At 55.8% G+C, this 14,627-nt stretch overlaps 1 protein-coding gene across 1 annotated transcript; it reads left to right on the top strand.

The window, feature by feature from the left end:
* Positions 1-3,052: 3,052 nt before the first annotated feature.
* On the top strand, positions 3,053-13,785 carry GPR4 (G protein-coupled receptor 4). Its single transcript, XM_037058765.1, has 2 exons — positions 3,053-3,142; positions 11,219-13,785. The coding sequence occupies exon 2, from the start codon at positions 11,408-11,410 to the stop codon at positions 12,494-12,496; it is 1,089 nt and encodes a 362-aa protein (XP_036914660.1). The 5' UTR covers positions 3,053-3,142; positions 11,219-11,407; the 3' UTR covers positions 12,497-13,785.
* The last annotated feature ends 842 nt before the right edge of the window (positions 13,786-14,627 follow it).

Raw genomic sequence — 14,627 nt, 5'->3', positions numbered from 1 at the left:
CAGCCTATATAATTTATAATGATGCTATCTACTTACATCTTTCTTAAAATTTTTTTTAAAAAAATCCTCAGGGTTTCCTCAAGCAACCTAGCTACTTTATTTATTCATTCTAAAGATTTTATTTATGTAGACAGAGGGGAAGGAGAAAGAGAGGGAGAGAAATATCCATGTGTGGTTGCCCCTCAGGTGTCCCCAACTGGGGACCTGGCCCACAACCCAGGCATGTGCCCTGACTGGCAACCCTTTGGTTCACAGGCCTGTGCTCAATCCACTGAGCTACACCAGCCAGGGCTATTTCTATTTTTTTAAGATTTTATTTATTTTTAGGGAGGGGAAGGGAAGGAGAGAGGGAAACATGGATCAATTTCCTCTTGCACACCCTCAACCAGGGCCTTGGCCCGCAACCCAGGCATGTGCCCTGACTGAGAATTGAACCGGCAAGCCTTTGGTTTGCAGGATGACACAGGACCCACTGAGCCACACCAGCCAGGGCCATTTCAATGTTTGAGGCACAACTGTTCTCTAGTTGAGTCGTTCTCAAACTTGAAGGAGCATTAGAATCACCCACAGGCCTTGCCATAATATACGGCACAGCTGCCCCAATTCCCATCAGCGACCACACTTTGAGAACCCCTGCGCTAGTGGAAATGTCATAAGGGAGCAAACATGGGATTTTCCTGGACGGAACAGTACATAAAAAATGATGTAGAACATTACACACCTGCGTTTCCTTTTCTCACCTCTACAGACGGTCACCTGGGATGGAAAGCTCAGAGCTTTGCAGTTTCACAGTGACAAGTTACTCAGCCCATCTCTTCCTACGGGAGGAAAATACTGCAGGAGAAACCTGCAAAGCCCGCTGCTGGAAGTCCAAGTTCTGGGGCCGTGTCATTGGGTCTCCTAGCGCTCTGTCGCCCCCTTGTGCCCAGCCTCAAACCTGCATGGAAAAAAAGGTGCCTAGAAAGTTCTACGTGAATAGCGCTGCTGGTCATACTCTACTTGGCGACCCCTCCCCACCCCCCACCCCTTCCAGGACCACTCAGATTTTCGCAGGGCTCTGGGAGGCTACCTTGTGCGGACTCCACCCTCGGAGGTCCCTTGGCCTCTGCTTTCTGGTTGGGTTCTGCCGATCAGAGGCGCAGATGGGAAGCCCGAGGCTCGGAGGAGCGAGGGGTCAGTGTTTCTTTTCCAACGCTCTCTGGATCCCCGCGCTCTGCAAGTGGCTGCGCTCCTGTGCCTAGGGCCCCCGCCCCCGGGTGCTCGCCTCCAAACTCCCAGCTTTCTGCCCAAAGGGTGGCCGGTCACGTGGTGCCACTCCATACTTTGCAGGGTGCTTCACCCAGCCCACACCCCTAAAACGTCCCTTCGTAAGCGCTGCCACTTAAAACTCTGAGCGGCCCCTATTTCCTGCCGGGACCCTGCCTGAATCGCAGCAGAGACTTAGGGTGAGCCCAGGAGAGAAGGGGAGCCCCCGCCCGCCAGTGGGCCCCAGGATTTCTCTTTAGGAAGAGCTTGGGACTGCCATGGGGCTGACGGAAGGGCTCTGTGGGGCTTGTCCTGAAACTGAACGTGTCTGTGGAGTTCAGTGCGGGGAGGGGCTAAAGCCTCCACGCTACCTTCCTCGGATCTGCCCCTGGCCTTCCCCCGCCCTGGGAGGGCAGAAGGGAAAGTTTTCATTCCAGTGTGCGTTGCAGGTCCCTTGGTCTGTAGTTAACTTACTGTTGTCCTCAAGAGCCAGGAGAGGAGAGCTGCACCGTGGTTCAGAGAGCTGTAGTCACTTGTCCAAGGTCACACAGCGAATGACCCTAACGGCTACCACACACACAAAAAAACAACTGTATCGCTCCATCTATATGAGGTTCTAGAATAGGCAACGCCGCTAATCTAGAAAAAAAAAAAAAAGAGCGCAGTGTTGCCTCCGGGGGCGATGCGGAGTATTGTCTGGAAGGGGGCAACGCACCAGGGTCTGGGGGATGGAAATGTTTTCATCCCCCAGATGAAAGCACCTTGCTTTGGGTGCTTAGTCACATGGTTGTATCTGTTTGTCACAGCTCATTGTACTTAAGATCCGGGCATTCATTCTATTTTAAAAAATAAATAAGTAGGATTTTGGAAACCTCATAGTGGCCACTGTTGCGTGCTCCGTACCAGGTCTGTCCACAGTGCTCTGACCAAGAGTGAATTCTCATGATCAGGTCGGAACGACGGTAACACAAATAAGCACGTGTGTCCGGAGCCCTCACCATTCACGTGCTTGCTCCCGGAAAACTGCGCGCTGCCCACCTATCCCGTGCACAGTGGCCTTCTGGGCAACAGACACAATGGTCAACAAAGCAGGCACAACAATGACAAATGACGCTCCTCCTGGGGGGGGGAGGCAGAGAATTAGGAAAAAATAAGTGGCATACGTGGAACATTCGAAGGCGACCAGTTCTGTGGGGGAAAGAAAATAAAATAAGGAGGAATTGGGAACCTGGGAGCAAGGGGCGTGGGTGTGTTTTACAAACTTGACAATACTGACACCTCGGGATGACATCCCCGTGACAAAGGGGCTATGCTGTGACCATACTGACAGGAGAGGAAACTGAGGCACAGCGAGGTCACGTCCAGCCTAAGGTCTGGACAAGAGGCGGGGCTGGGACCTCAAGCCCCGGAACTTTTTCCAGGGGTGGCCCTGACCCTGGGAGTGGGGACTGAACAGAACCCTACGTGGTCTCCCTTGTGGGGGGCAGGCAACGACCAGAAAGGTAGTGACTCGGGTTTGGGGTCTCCGAAGGGAGGAACTGGATCAGCTGAAGGACAGCCAGTGGGGGTCGGAGGTGCGGGGCCGGAGGGGGAGCTGGGCGAAGGGGTGAACGAGGCGGGGGCATCCTGACTGCAGGCTTTGAAGGGCCGATGTGGGAAGGCAGGGGGTCCCCCCGCAGGTGAGATTCCCCCGGCGCTGGGAGGCTTCAGTGGGGTGAAGACTGAAAGGGGTTAAGGGGGAGCGACCAAGGAGGGGTTAATGGGGGCGGGCCTGGCGGGCCGGGGCGGGGCCTGGGCCGGCGAGGAGTCGCCGCTGGATCCCCGGGCCGCCGTCGAGCCCGAGACCTCGCAGCCGCCGGGAGCGCCGCCGCCCGCCCCGTCCAGCCGCCGCGCGCAGGTAGGAGCCTACCCCTCCCAGGTCCGCGCTGGTCTCCGCGCCCCTGGGGGCTTTGCGTCCCCAGGCCGCCTGCCTCGGTCTCCCGTGCCGTCCGGTCCCCGCCCCTCTCCGGTGCTGGCTCTCCCTCCGTCTCCACGGTGGATTTCGTCCCGGATCTGTCTCCCCGCCCACCTGTCCTTCTGTCTCCGATGCCCCTGTGCCCGCGCGCGCCCTCTCCCTCCGGGTGCATCTCTCGCCCTTGGTCCCGGTGCGGCTCCGTGGCGGTCTCTGTGGTGTCCCCGCCTGTCTCTCTCCGTCCGTCTCTGTCTCTGCCTCTGCCCACCAGTCTCTTGACCGCCCCTGAGTCTGCGTGGCTCTCTCCCTGCCTCCACCTCCACCTCCACGCCTTTCTGTCTCCCTCCATCTCTTTGCCTTTTCCCTTCCGGTCTCGCCGTCTCTCCCTATTTCTCTGCGTCTTAGACCCCGTCCGCATCTCCTTGCAAATCCTCTCCCGTCCCCAGAGCTTCCCTCTGGGCCCAAGAGCTGCTTGGGAGGGGGGTGGGGGACAGCAGGGTTGCTACCTGGGGCAGGTAAGCTCTGAGTGACACTGTGACCCCAGCGCCCTTTTCACACAGTCCCCCCACTGCTCCTGAGGTCGCACCCACCCCACCCTCCAATTTCAGGAATTCCTGGCTGGGGGGTGGACTTCCTTTCACACTTCCTCCCCTCCAGGATTTGGCTGGGTCACCATTAACTCCTTCCTGCCTCTACCTCCTCCCCCCTCCTTGAACTGGATGCCCCCGCCCTCCAAAGCAGGCTGAGGGGCAGCTCTGGACCCCCGGGGGGCATCGGTCTGAGGGTGTGTTTGTGCACTTAGGTAGGATGTGCCCTGGGAGTTTCACTGGGAGGCACAGCTGGAGATGATGGGGGGCCACCCCCTCCAACGTCCCCCAGGACCCACCACCCACCACTTTCCTCCTGAACCCCCCAAGAGGGCCCCCCACCAGCTTCGTCTCTGCGAATGACTCAAATTCAGCTTTGGGGTGAGGGTGAGGAGGTTTTCCTTTCTGGGGGGGGGTCCTCACTAGGATGAGATGATAGAAACTTAGGACGGCTCCCAAACTCAGAATCATATCATCCAGAAGCCTCGGATGTGAGGTCTTTGGATGGAAGGCCCCAGAATGTGGGAGTGATCCCAGGGGAGAACTGAGAATGAAGGTCAAAGGTCCTTAAGGTAGTCAAGCCCTTCAACCCAAAGGATTCCTGCTGGGATCGTGGCCGTTTCCAGTGTTCAGTGCTGTGGGCCCGAAAGTGCTTTCAGAGACATCTAGGCCAAGCACCCACTTTACAGATGGGGACACTGAGGCCCAGGAGCAAAAGTCCCCCCAGCGAGTCAGTGCCAGTTGGGGGTTGGGGCTCTGGTTCCACGGAAGCCCAAATCCAGAGAGTCAGCTTCTTTGGCTGCCACTAAGTCGGATTAATTTGGGAGGAGGAGGTCTACCCAGGGAGGGGGAGAGTGCCAGGGCGAGTAGGAACGGCTGGGAGCGCTTTGGAAGCAGAGAAGAGGAAATATTTCTGAAGCCATGGTGGTGGCCAGGGAGAGGGGGGCAAGAGTCCGTTTGTGGGGAAGGTGAGGAATCTCGAAGGAGGGGAGAGAGGAGGAAAAGTGGGGGGCAGGGATTAACTCCCGCCTGGTTCTGTCTCCTGACCCACCCCCCTACACCCCCATGAAGCCCACTGCTCCCAGGGGACAGGGACTATAATTTGGTTTGTGTCTAGACAAATAATAACTCAGCAACTCAGCTGCTGTGAGCCAGTGGGGAGGGATGAGGCCAGGCCCCCTGAGCAAGGGGCAGGAGGCAGCCTGGGCTCCTAGTACCGCCCCCCCCTTCCCAGGTGGTGGGAACTGAGGGACTAGGTGGAGGCGGTCACCAAACTCCCCCCAGCTCCCTAGAGCGCTCCCCACCTCTGCCCCTGGTGATTCTTAGTATCTCAGAATTCTGCATTCTGTATAATCTTAGAACTTCAGGCTGCTGGAACGTTAGAAATGGAATAGGCGAGGGGGGGAAGCAAGCGGGGTTTACCCTACATAGAACATGCTCTCATTTCTAACAAAAACAACAGGGAAATACGCGTTCATGTTTTTGCTTGGCAAAGATAATAATCACCGAGAGTTTAATAATAGATTATGAAAGTCATAGAATGTTTTTAAAAAATCATAGAGCGTTCTAACAATAGAACTTTCGAGTCTTGGAAGGCAAGCCTCCTGGGCTATTGGGTGAGGACATGGAAAGCCACAGTGGTAATAATAATAGAACAGAACAAAGGTAGAGGCTCTAGAACGTCCTTACAATAATAGAACGGTGAACTGTGCACTGGCCTAACAGTAGAACCTGAGGATTTGGGGACGCTGGAATATAGAACATCATCAGAGCGGTGGAGTCCAGGACCCTGGTGCCCCTTCCTGGCGGAGTGGGCTTTAGGGGAGATGGGGACCCAGGAGCTAGGAAAGGGGGAGCTGAGATCCAGCGAGGCGGTCAGCTTGGCCTGACCGTCCCCTGGCTTCCGCCTGCCACCAGGGCACCAGGTGGGGAGCGAGACTTGGTGATCACATTTCGTCTCCTAATGAGAGGACTGGAGCTGGCCGGTCCCCTGGGGCTGCCAGGGGAGCTGCGAGCGAGCGGGGTGGGGTGGGGGAGCCAGAGCTGACAGAGGGGGAAGTGGGGAGCGGTGGCCTGCTGGCTTCTAGGATGAATCTGGGAGGGGAGGGTGGTGGGAGTGTGGGGGGCTCCATCACCTCTCTTCTAGTCCTCTCAACCCCACCCCAGTCCTTTACCCTTGCTGGATTTAGGGGTGACAGGCGGACCTAGAGACGGATATGATCCGAGCAGCTGAGGGGTTGAGTGGGGCCTGAGGTCTGACCGAGCTGTCTTGTCCCCCGACTATCACCCTACACTTGGGACTCTCGCTCTTCGTGTCCCTCTGGGGGTGTGGGCATCGGGGACCAAATAGGGGGCCCTCTAAGACAGATGGAGCTTCTTGTGGGGTCCATGAGATCTGGGGATCGAGTCCCCAGCAATGCCCGACTAAGGGGAGCAACTTAGATGCCAAGTAAAGAGGGTCTTGACCCTGGGAGTGAAGGGGGGGAACTCGGTGAGGGAGTCAGGTGATGTAGGGACACCCAGGACACTCCAAGTGACTTTCTTTTATGGTGAGAAAGTTCGTGTATCTTTCAGAAGATTCTCGAGAGGGGCTGAGACCCCGGAAAGACTTAAGGAAAATCGGAAAGACTTAAGGAAAATCGCCAGGGTGCAGGGAGTGTGGAGAGAAAGCATTCAGGGAAAGGAAGTTCTTCCAGTTAAGAACAAACTTGCCGGGACCCTGACCAGTGTGGCTCCGTTGGTTGGACGTTAGTCACTGTGGTTCCGCAAAGCAAAAGGTCACTGGTTCAATTCCCGGTCAGGGCACGGGCCTGGGTTGCTGGTTTCTGTCTGGGTCAGGGCGTGCGCAAGAGGTGGCCCGTGGATATTTCTCACTCTGACGTTTCTCTCCCTCTCTCTCTCCCTCCCTTCCCCTATCTCTAAAAGTAAATAAAATCTGTATTTTTTTAAAAAAAATCTGCCCAGTCTTGGCACCTCATGTGACTGAGAGAACTGCCTTGCCCCTCTGGGCCTCAGTTCCCTCATCTGAACCAGGGAGGGGTCAGAAATAACCTTGCACCCTGCCTCCCACCCCACTCCCCACCGTGGTCACATACGGGCCTGCTGCACTGCGGAATTCCAAGTCTGACATCCTGTGCTGTCTTTTGGGGGCTCGATGGTGGGCGGATGTGGCAAGGCGGGGGGAGAAGGGAGGGTTGTCTGAGGTTCCTCCCTGACGCCCAGCACCCCCTAAAGCAGGTGGTCTGTGGAGGAGAGTTGGGAGGGGGAAGGGGTGAGTGTCCAGCTGGTTCCCCCTTGAGGAAATTAGCAATGGGAAGTATATTTCCTCTGGGGGCCAGAAATTTTTCTCCATCCTGTGCGTCTGCTTCAGCCTCAGCAAAACCCAGGTGGTCTCCAGAGGGTGGGGCAAAGGGAGATCCCAGCCTCCGGGACTTCGTCCCACTACAAACTTGTTTCTGGTCTCAGCTGCCCAAAGCCTGTGGAGTAACAAGAGCTCAAGATTGTACAGAGGACATTGAAGAGGATTTCCTATCTGTGATGTGACTGGTATGAAAGTGTGCCCCTCCCCTCCTTATAAAGCAGGACCCAAAGCTCCTGAGGAATAAAAAAGTAATTCCTTCACTGTTACAAAAGAAAGGGGAGACAGGGCAAGAGAGGGGAGGGGACTGGGGGTCAGAGAGCTGGGGACAGGTGTTTTGGGTGACTTGGTGGAGCAGGGAAGGGACTGGATCCCACTATTACTGTCAGGAGCAAGCCCCCTCTGTCCTATCTGCACGGGGTCCAGGAGGCCCCTTCAGAGTCTGGGTGGGGGAGTAGGAGGGCTGAGGACCCCCCCCCCCACCGCCTGCAGAAGGCATGACTTCCCTCTGAAGCAGGACTCAGCCCGGGCCTTCCAAAGTCAGTTCTCTAGCAGACGGATCCTGCCCTTTTCACTGCCCGCCCCTCATCGCTTTCTCTGGGTCCCCCAGGGGCTTATTTGAGCCTGATGTGGGGGGCTGGTGCCATGCGAAGGGGAGAGGGAGCCTGTGTTGGGGAATAGGGTACCCAATGCATGTTCCTTCAGTCTACAGTCATTCATTAATCACCTACTGTATGCTGGGGACACTACAGCAGTCGACACAAGGTCCCAGCCCTTCGGGAACTTCCACTCCAGACAGACAAAGACAAGATACAGGTGCTGTGAGGAAAGATCCCTGGGGGAGTGGAGGTGGGCGGGACTCTGGGTAGCAAGGGCATCCCCGGAGGAAGTGAAGGGGGAAGCTAGTTCTTCTCCTCTCTTCTCTTCTCTCTTCTTTTCTTTTCCTTCCCTCCCCTTCCCTTCATCCTCACCTGAGGACATGCCCATTGATTTTATTTATTTATTTATTTTAAAATATTTTATTTATTTATCTTTAGAGAGGAAGGGAAGGAGAGAAGGAGAGAAATATCAATGTATGGTTGCCTCTCATGAGTCCCCTGCTGGGAACTGGCCTGCAACCCAGGCTTGTGCCCTGACTGGGAATCGAACCTGTGACCCTTTGGTTCACAGTCTGTGTTCAATCCACTGAGCCACACCGGCCAGGCCCCCCCTTTTTAATCTTCACCTGAGGATATTTTATTAATTTTTAGAGAGAGAGGAGGTGAGGAGAGAGAGAGAGAAATGAATGTAAGAGAGAAACATCGATTGGTTGCCTTCTGTATGTGCCCTGACTAGGGATCGAACCCACAACGTAGGCATGTGCCCTGACCTCATGCCTAGGGCACAGAATGGAACCTGAACCCATTTGGTGTATGGGATGATGCACCAACCGAGCCACCCTATCTAGAGCACAGAGCAGCTTTCCCTTTTCTTTGTGTTCTGCGGGGTTTCCAGTTAAGATCTTTTTTTTTTTTCCCTAAAGCCCATAAAACCAAACCTTGCACAATCCCCTGGGTGGAGCTGCTTCTGAAGATGCCTCTGTCTGAGGCTTCGCTCTTCTTCTCTGATGGTGAGGGGCTTGGTCCGTGACTGCCCTTTGCGCTGTGCTTGCAGGTCTTCCCGGGACTAAGGAGGTGATGGGCCCCCAGGTTCATACTTGGGAAAAGTCAGAAAGGAGGCACAGAAGGCTGTGGTCCCTGAGGGAGGGGACTGCAGGCGCTGGCCACGCTCCCTGCCCTTGATCAAATTCAGCAGCCTCCGCTCTCCCTGCCCTCTGCCGCTACGGTTCCCAGCCCCGCTGTCAGCCCAGGGCCTCTCTGCCCAGCTTTTTCCGAGTGGAAACCGAAGCACAGGCTGCAGCACAAGGGGCGAGAGCCGAGATTGCCCCTCTCCGGTCATCAGGACCTTGGACAGGTCTCGGAACTGCTGTGGGCCTCAGTTTGTCAAATAGGGGGAACACACAGCACTTTCCTCATGGGGTTCTTGACATTTCAATGAAGTAATACCCATAAAAGTGCTTCAAACAGAGTTTGCTATGTACTGGGACTCGTGAGCTTTAGCTGTTATCATCGCTATCATTAAGAATGGGGTACCCTGCGTCAGGAGTGGGAGGCTGGTCCCGGTTCCAGGTCCTGTTCTTGTTGGGTCTCTGCCTTGCTGTTGGTCCTTGGGGGGAGTGCCCGTAACACGGCAGCATTAACCTAGCCCAGCATTTCCCAAAGCACAATACCATTATGCCAGTTTTATGTGGTTTCTGGAAGAAAGTTCTAAAATCTAAATTGGGTTGTTATTTTAACATCTATTAGGGGAAAGGATATCTGGCACTTCAAATCTGTGTTTTCAGAGGCCCGTTGTCTGGAATGGGGCTCAATGAGGCAGACTATAGGAATAAGGGTGAACAGTGTGGGAGAAGGGGTGGGGCCTAAGGCCCTGACCCCCTCACTGAGTCCTCTCTCCCCACAGGAACCGAAAAGTCAGCTCTGAACTGTGAGGGGGGCCCCCCTCATCTCAACCGCTCCACAGGACCAAGCCTGAGCCTTCCCCTCCCCCCTTCAAACTGCCCCCTCCATCCCCTGATCCAGCCCTTACTCACCTCCTTCCTGTTTCTTCTTTTTCTTTTCAAAAAATTTATTTATTTATTTTTAGAGAGAGGAGAAGGGAAGGAGAAAGAGTGGGAGAGAAACATCAGCGTGTGGTTGCCTCTCATGTGGCATCAGTGTGTGGTTGCCTGGCCTGCAGCCAAGGTGTGTGCCCTGACTGGGAATCGAACCGGCGACCCTTTGGTTCTCAGCCTGCTCTTCAATCCACTGAGCTACACCAGCCAGGGTTCCTTCCTGTTTCTTAAAAACCCTTTCCACATTCCTGAGACTGAAGACTGAATCCTTCCTCCCTGCCGCCCCCACCCCACCCTCCCCCCAACACCTCCGTTTCCATCTTCTTCTCTTCACTGGTCACCACTGGTCACCTTACTTGTTACTTCATCTTCACTGGTCACCACTGGTCACCTTACTTGTTACTTCATNGCAGCCAAGGTGTGTGCCCTGACTGGGAATCGAACCGGCGACCCTTTGGTTCTCAGCCTGCTCTTCAATCCACTGAGCTACACCAGCCAGGGTTCCTTCCTGTTTCTTAAAAACCCTTTCCACATTCCTGAAACTGAAGACTGAATCCTTCCTCCCTGCCGCCCCCACCCCACCCTCCCCCCAACACCTCCTTTTCCATCTTCTTCTCTTCACTGGTCACCACTGGTCACCTTCCTTGTTACTTCATCTTCACTGGTCACCACTGGTCACCTTACTTGTTACTTCATCTTCACTGGTCACCACTGGTCACCTTACTTGTTACTTCATTTCTTACGGAGGTCCCAGGAAATGCTAGCAGCCACCCCCACCCCATTGCCTGGTCCACCCCCTTAAGAGTAGCCTGTCCTGTCTCAACACTACCCTGAATATTTCCTGCCGGTAGCATAGGCCAGTTTTTGTGTTACCCCATCACTCCCTTCTTTTTTAAATATATTTTTTAAATATTTTATTTATTTATCTTTAGAGGAGAAGGGAAGGAGAGAGGAAGAGAAACATCCATGTATGGTTGCTTCTCGTGCATCCCCTACTGGGAACTGGCCCCTGCCGGGAACTCCCCTGAAATGTGCCCTGACTGGGAATCGAACCGCTATCCTCTGGTTCGCAGGCCCGCGCTCAACCCACTGAGCTACACCAGCCAGGGAAATATTTTAATAAATTTAGAGAGGGGAGCGAAGGAGAGTGGGGGAGAAACATCAATGTGTGGTTGCCTCTCATGTGTCCCCTACTGGGGACCTGGCCTGCAACCCAGGCATGAGCTCTGACTGAAAATCGAACTGGCAACCCTTTGCTTCGCAGGCCCTTGCTTAATCCACTGAGCTACACCAGCCAGGGCCCTCATTGAATTTCTGATCGGGTCTATACACACCTGCCTGAGGAAGCTCTTCGTTCCTCCCACCATTCTCCAAACCTCCCTCCTGTGCTAATTGTATCCTTCCTCCAACTTTTCCCTCTCAAGCTCCACCCCTTCCTGTCCAGCCTGGCCCAAGATTCACGGTCAACCTCATCTCTTCCCCGAGGCCTGGCAACCACCATGTCCCCCTGAGCCTCCAAGGAGGGGGCTCAGGGGCCCCGATGGCCTCCCGGCCCCCGTGGCCCCCCAGCCCCCGCGGGCCATGGGAAGCGCCTGAAAGCCCCAGTGCCGAGAATGGGCAACCGAACCTGGGAGGGCTGTCACGTGGACTCGCGCATGGACCACCTCTTCCCGCCTTCCCTCTACATCTTCGTCATCGCCGTGGGGCTGCCCACCAACTGCCTGGCTCTGTGGGCCGCCTACCGCCAGGTGCGCCAGCGCAACGAGCTGGGCGTGTACCTGATGAACCTCAGCATCGCCGACCTGCTGTACATCTGCACGCTGCCGCTGTGGGTCGACTACTTCCTGCACCACGACAACTGGATCCACGGCCCCGGCTCCTGCAAGCTCTTCGGGTTCATCTTCTACACCAACATCTACATCAGCATCGCCTTCCTGTGCTGCATCTCAGTGGACCGCTACCTGGCCGTGGCGCACCCACTGCGGTTCACCCGCCTGCGCCGGGTCAAGACGGCCGTGGCCGTGAGCTCCGTGGTCTGGGCCACAGAGCTGGGCGCCAACTCGGCGCCCCTGTTCCACGATGAGCTCTTCCGCGATCGCTACAACCACACGTTCTGCTTCGAGAAGTTCCCCATGGAGGGCTGGGTGGCCTGGATGAACCTCTACCGCGTCTTCGTGGGCTTCCTGTTTCCGTGGGCGCTCATGCTGCTGTCCTACCGCGGGATCCTGCGGGCCGTGCGGGGCAGTGTGTCCACCGAGCGCCAGGAGAAGGCCAAGATCAAGCGGCTGGCCCTCAGCCTCATCGCTATCGTGCTGGTGTGCTTTGCGCCCTACCACGTGCTCCTGCTCTCCCGCAGCGCCGTCTACCTGGGCCGCCCCTGGGACTGCGGCTTCGAGGAGCGTGTCTTCGCCGCGTACCACAGCTCGCTGGCCTTCACCAGTCTCAACTGCGTGGCCGACCCTATCCTCTACTGCCTGGTCAACGAGGGCGCTCGCGGCGACGTGGCCAAGGCCCTGCACAATCTGCTCCACTTCCTGGCCAGCGACAAGCCCCAGGAGATGGCCAATGCCTCCATCACCCTGGAGACCCCACTCACTTCCAAGAGGAGCAGCATGGCCAAGGCCATTGCCGCCGGCTGGGTGGCAGCTCCACCCTTCCAGGAGGACCAGGTGCAGCTGAAGATGCTGCCACCGCCACAGTGAACCTCGGATTAAGCAGAACACTGCTCCCCCAAAACCCCCTCTAAATCTGGTTCTACACTCCCTGCCTTCTTGGTCTGGTGTATACAAATTGTATGTAAATAAGGCTGTGTTACTCTTCATAAGAATATAAGAAAACAGGAAAACGGTAAGGTCAGTGTGTTTCTGGTCAACTGTCATCCTCTACCGTGACCCCTTAAAAATTCAACTGAACTGTGCCCTGTATGGACAGTGTTAGTGACACAGTGGTGACGAATAAGAGACCTGGTCCTGTCCTCACAGGCTCCCACTCCAATGGGGACGACGGATCTGTCCCTGGACAGTGATGACCCAGAGTGGGCAGGGCTCAGCCAGGACAAGCCAGGGTCTGGGGGAACCCGAAAGAACATCTGACCTAGTCTGGGGGGCAGGGAGGGCTTCCTGGAGGAGGGGGCCAGTAAGTTAAATTTCTAGAAGGTAAAGCCAAAAAGAAAGAAAAGTTCGGATTATTTCCAGCAAGACGGTAAAGGAGAATGACTCAAAGGGCAGGTGGAAGGAGAAATTCACTGAGTGTGGAGTGATCACTTTTGTTCTTGGGAACCCCCCATCTTACAGGGGACATCGAGCAAGACAGAGCAATTCTGAGTGTTTTAGATAAATAGCATTCTCCAAGTCAGGACGGAGGAAGAAGGGGGAGAATGTCCAAACCCAAGTGAAGAGCAATCACGGCAGGCTGGTTGGAGGAGGGGTGAGCAGGGCAGGCTGGGGAAGGGGACTCGGGACCAAGATTCAGTCACAGATCCATTTGTACCTACAACGTGCCCTGTGCTGACCGGGGCTGGGGACACGGCGGGTGACTAAGACAGCCCAGGTGCCACCATCATGGGGCTCGCAGTAAATAAGCAAATCAAAATAAGGTTTGGAAGGAAGGGACAGAAGATGACATGGAGTCTGATCTGCATGAGGTCAGGGAAGGGCTTGCTGAGATGTTGGCTTTTGAACAAAGACATGAAGGAGCTGAGGGGGGTCAGCTCAGTGGCTGTCCGGGCGGGCGAGAGTGCTGGAGGCAGAAGGAACAGTGAGTGCAAAGCCCCGGGATGACAGAGTGCCTGAATTTTGAGGCACAATAAGTACAATGGTGTGACTGGAGCAGACAAGAGTTACAAGAATGGGAGGCGAGACTGGCCAGGGGACAGAGGCCCATCTTTCAGGGCTACTAAAGTCCTGGTAGGGCCCTCGCTGGTGCTGCTCAGTGGACCAAGCGCGGGCCTGGGACCAAAAGGTCACTGGTTCGACTCCCAGTCAGGACACATGCCTGGATTTCGGGCCAGGTACCTATTTGGGGATAACGAGAGGCAACCACACATTGATGTTTCTCTCTCTCTTTCTCCTTCCCTTCCCCTCTCTCTAAAAATAAATTAATAAAATAAGATAAATGAAGTCCTGGTGAGGACTTTGCCTTTTACTCTGAGATGAATGGGAACCACAGGAAGAGGGATGTGCTTTGACTTAAATGTTAACAGGATCCGGCTGGCTGCCCAGTGGGGAACAGGATGGCGGAAGTCAGGGCAGAGGCCGGAGCCCCGTGAAGCAGCCACCGCGGTAGTCTGGGCAGGAGGTGCTGGCAGCTGGAGCAAGGAGCAGGGGTGAGCTTTGGGATTTATTCTGAAGGAATATAGTAATGGGAGCTGCACACGGGCACAAGGGACTGTGCAGCTTGAGCCTCGTGCCCATCCTGGGAAAAGGGTAACGGAGAGCCTGAGCTGGAAGAGCCTCTGGGAATGGTCCCAGGCCCTATTCCAGGGCAGTCGCTGGAGAGGCCAAGAGACTAGCCCAGGGTCACACAGCCGGTGAGTCAGCCTGGGGCCAGCGTAGGCTAGCTCTCCCCTCCCCCTCTCTGCCTGTTTTCCCACGCCCCTGGCCAAGGCTGTCTGCTCCTGTTGGTGTCTCCCTCCCTCCCCAGGCCCTCCGAGGTCACCAGGAATGGTCCTTTTTCTATAACCAGGCTAGAGAACCGGAGGAAGCCCCGCCCCCGCCCCCGCCCCGCCCCCCGCTCTGGACAGGCCCCGCCCCTTCTGGTAGATCACTTCCCTTGGCTGTATAACTAACTGGCTTCCTCAAGCTCCCGATGAGATGCGGTGATCCCCCCAGCCCC

The sequence above is a fragment of the Sturnira hondurensis genome, unplaced genomic scaffold (genome assembly GCF_014824575.4).
Source record: "Sturnira hondurensis isolate 20B ecotype Veracruz unplaced genomic scaffold, ASM1482457v3 Scaffold0001020, whole genome shotgun sequence".
NCBI classification, from domain to species: domain Eukaryota; kingdom Metazoa; phylum Chordata; class Mammalia; order Chiroptera; family Phyllostomidae; genus Sturnira; species Sturnira hondurensis.
The sequence above is the reverse complement of the archived record's forward strand: the minus strand, read 5'-3'. Positions and strand labels throughout refer to the sequence as shown.